The sequence below is a fragment of the Phanerochaete carnosa genome (genome assembly GCF_000300595.1).
Source record: "Phanerochaete carnosa HHB-10118-sp unplaced genomic scaffold PHACAscaffold_524, whole genome shotgun sequence".
Taxonomy (NCBI): Eukaryota; Fungi; Basidiomycota; class Agaricomycetes; order Polyporales; family Phanerochaetaceae; genus Phanerochaete; species Phanerochaete carnosa.
In genome coordinates, this window is record NW_006768151.1 from 1 (window position 1) to 3,180 (window position 3,180).

At 57.1% G+C, this 3,180-nt stretch overlaps 3 protein-coding genes across 3 annotated transcripts; 1 reads left to right on the plus strand and 2 right to left on the minus strand.

The window, feature by feature from the left end:
- Window positions 1-418: 418 nt before the first annotated feature.
- Window positions 419-912, plus strand: PHACADRAFT_266324 (uncharacterized protein; the record flags this gene model as incomplete). The annotated part of the gene is made up of 2 exons (XM_007402883.1): window positions 419-560; window positions 621-912. Coding segments are annotated over 2 exons (219 nt in total), but the record flags the coding sequence as incomplete, so codon positions are not given.
- Window positions 913-1,091: 179 nt separating this feature from the next.
- Window positions 1,092-1,826, minus strand: PHACADRAFT_70463 (uncharacterized protein; the record flags this gene model as incomplete). Its single annotated transcript, XM_007402884.1, has 1 exon — window positions 1,092-1,826. A coding segment is annotated over one exon (735 nt), but the record flags the coding sequence as incomplete, so codon positions are not given.
- Window positions 1,827-1,984: 158 nt separating this feature from the next.
- PHACADRAFT_108851 (uncharacterized protein) lies at window positions 1,985-3,180 on the minus strand (the record flags this gene model as incomplete). Its single annotated transcript, XM_007402885.1, has 1 exon — window positions 1,985-3,180. A coding segment is annotated over one exon (1,196 nt), but the record flags the coding sequence as incomplete, so codon positions are not given.

Consider the following 3,180-nt stretch of genomic DNA (forward strand, 5'->3'; position numbering starts at 1 on the left):
CTGATGCGCTTGACATCCCGATACTGACACTTCGGAGTGGTTAGCAGCTCTCACCCGACAGCCACAGCTCCGATTACCACTGATCCTACCTTCTCCCTTTCGCTATACCGGAAACAAGATTTAGGTGCTTGCTCAATATTCCAGAGTTGCAGCCGTTCCAACTTGAAAACGACTCGGATAGACACCCCCGGGTAAATAAATTCGAATCAGCTCCTCCGCTGAGGTGCGACTTTTCGAGTCAAAGGTTCAGAGTGATAGCAGGGCTATGAGAATACCGCATAAACGGCCGCCGTCGCGAGGCGACGACGGCCTAATTCGATTCCGCAGCGAGCGGGACGCTTTCCGTGTATGGCGCAACGATACAGAAAACACAGAACAGCAAGAAACATAGGGCGGGAACGGGAGGGAAAGCGCAAGAAAATGGACTCGAAGCCTAACGCAGATGGAGGTCAGACCTGGCGAGGCATGACAGAAATGCTAGCACGAACCTAACGCAGATGGAGGTCAGACGGGACGAGGCGTGCAGCCCCTGTCCCTCGCGGCTGCACCTATATACCCATCTGCGGTCAGGAGGATCCCAGTTAGGTACGCCCACTGCTGACAAAGCATCGGCGACGTACCTAACACTCCTGAGCAGGTCCGTGTTCGTCCGCTGTTGGACTCATCCTGCTGCGAGCAGGGGAACGGAGGCCGCGGGCCTCTGGGTGCGGCGAAGAGCGCTTCGAGTCCGCGTGCGCGCGTCGCTCATTCGACTTGTGTAAACTGCCTTGAAACTCGACGAATCAGCTCCTCCGCTGAGGTGCGACTTTTCGAGTCAAAGGTTCAGAGTGATAGCAGGGCTATGAGAATACCGCATAAACGGCCGCCGTCGCGAGGCGACGACGGCCTAATTCGATTCCGCAGCGAGCGGGACGCTTTCCGTGTATGGCGCCCGGTATAAGTGTGTAGATGATGTAGGACTAGGAGGAGGGGGGCTGGTGGTGAGACAAAATGCCATACATGGGTATGCGGCAATGCAGCAGAGCCTGCATGAGAACTGGATGGGACCGGATATATATCCGGAAAGCTTCTGAGGACCAGCGGCCGAGTGCCTGGATGCGGTCGTCAGGCCAGCCAATGCTCGCAAAAAACGTTGCGCCGCCGGCGCGCAAAGAATGGCCGGAGATGTTCTGATCTGGAATCGCGCGATGGAGCCGAGAAATAAACCAGCTCCGCGTGGGCACCTGACCATCCTCAGTGAGCCAGAGCGCAGGCTGCAGCGGAAACAAGCCGTCGCGGCTGGAAAGATAGTCGCGAAAAACTGTCGAGGGGGCGATGCCGTCAGGGGCAAAGGTGTCGGAAATGAGGATACTCGAACCAGCGAAAAGGCGGTCAGCCTTGTGGCTTGGTAGCGTGTACCCATATGAGTCACTCGTGAGAGTAACTGAAACCCGAGAGATGACCTTGCGCCAAGATCGGAGGTCGCTGTCGTCTGGCCAGACGAGCTCGCCGAGGCGATGCAGCGCGAAGAAACCTGAGAGCGCCAGGGCACGGAAAAGCCGGTTGTTGTGCGAGTCAGGCGGAAAATGCTGCAGGAGAGTGAGCAAATGATGGGGCTCAAGCGCAGCCTTGCGGTTCGCGGGCGTGCTGAACATGCGTTTACACCCAGCAAGCGTGCGAGTCACGAGGTGATGACGGCGAAGCGTGCGAACCTCTGGATATAGTGGCTCCAGCTGGTTGCAAATACCCGATAGATAGGAATCGACGGAGGAAGGCCGAATGTGATGGCACATGTAGACTGTGTAGAAAGACAAGGTGTCGACGGAGGGAACGATAGGGAAGTTGTGCGCCTTGCAGAAGGTAAGATAAGACTGCAAGTGGGATGTGTAGGACTTAGTGGTGGAGTTGTCAAGCGCAAAACCAAGGGCAACCGCCCGTGCTTGCACTAGGCGGTCCAGCGACCAAGGCTCCCGTACTGGTTGCCTGGCCGTACGCAACTCCGTGGTCATTTTTCGGCTGCCCCCGACTTAAGCTGTGGGGGTCGAAAGGGGAGCACCCGCAGAGAGGGAGTGTATGAGTGGGCCACCGGGAGCATGCCGCGAGATAACGCATCAGCAACGACGTTCTCGGACCCGGGGATGTGCCACACGCGAAGATCGATGCCCGATGCGATTAAGGTAGCAGACGCGGCACGCAAAATGCTGTTGTAGGGTGCTGACGCCCGGAAAGAGTCGAATATCTGTACGGTGTTCAAGTTATCGGTGTAGATGGCGAGGCGCCGCGGACAGTGATGCAAAGCAGCAGCCCACTGAAGGGCGGCCAGCACACAGAGCGACTCGTACCAGAAGATTGTATCCTCCACCGCATCAGGCGAGACTGGCAGCGCAGCCATGAAGCCCTCTTGACGAGCGGGAGACCAGAAACCGAGACCAGTCAGGCAAGCGTCGCACAGCACTTCCAACTCGGCCTCATGGGGCTTCCACGCCCTAGAACGCAAGATATGAACGCCACCGTACTTCTCGAACATATCAGCAACCCATAGCAAGTCGGTGATGACTGCCTTATTGAGGTACAAGGGCCGTGCAGGGTGCTGCTTCCCACGCATCTTCTCGTATGATGAGGCGAGAGCCGGGCGGAGAAGTGGCTGAACGTTCAGGCCCCAGTTGATCCACCCAAGGAGACGCTGCCATCGGCGCAGCGGACGCTTGCGCGCAGGGGCGTCGAGCACAAATTCACGGATAGAGTGGACCAGATCCAGTCGTGCGTCGTCCGGGAGAGCGATAGTCATAGCATCAGAGTCGACATGAAAACCAATGATAGTGAGGGAACGTCCGAAAACCTGCTTTGGCTGCTTGTGCGGGATCCCCAGCGCATCCCAAAGACGAAGGAGCCTGACCTGCTTAGAAGGGAAGAATGCCTGATATGGCTCGTATCGCACGAGGTCAGGGTTTGAATCCTCAGAGAAATTGTCATCCATATATGCAAGCATGTTGTCGATCCCGTCAATGTGGATAGCAATCCAGAGCACGAGGCTCATGAACGTACACCACAAATCGGGGGAGCCCCGGCTCCCAAAGCAGCAGCATCGGTCAATGCGACAGTCGCCATCAATACGGACCACCTGTTTCAGCTGCCAGAGCGGGTGCATGGGCAGGAGACGATAGGCATTCGCCACATCAGATTTGAAGAGCCAGACAGGAG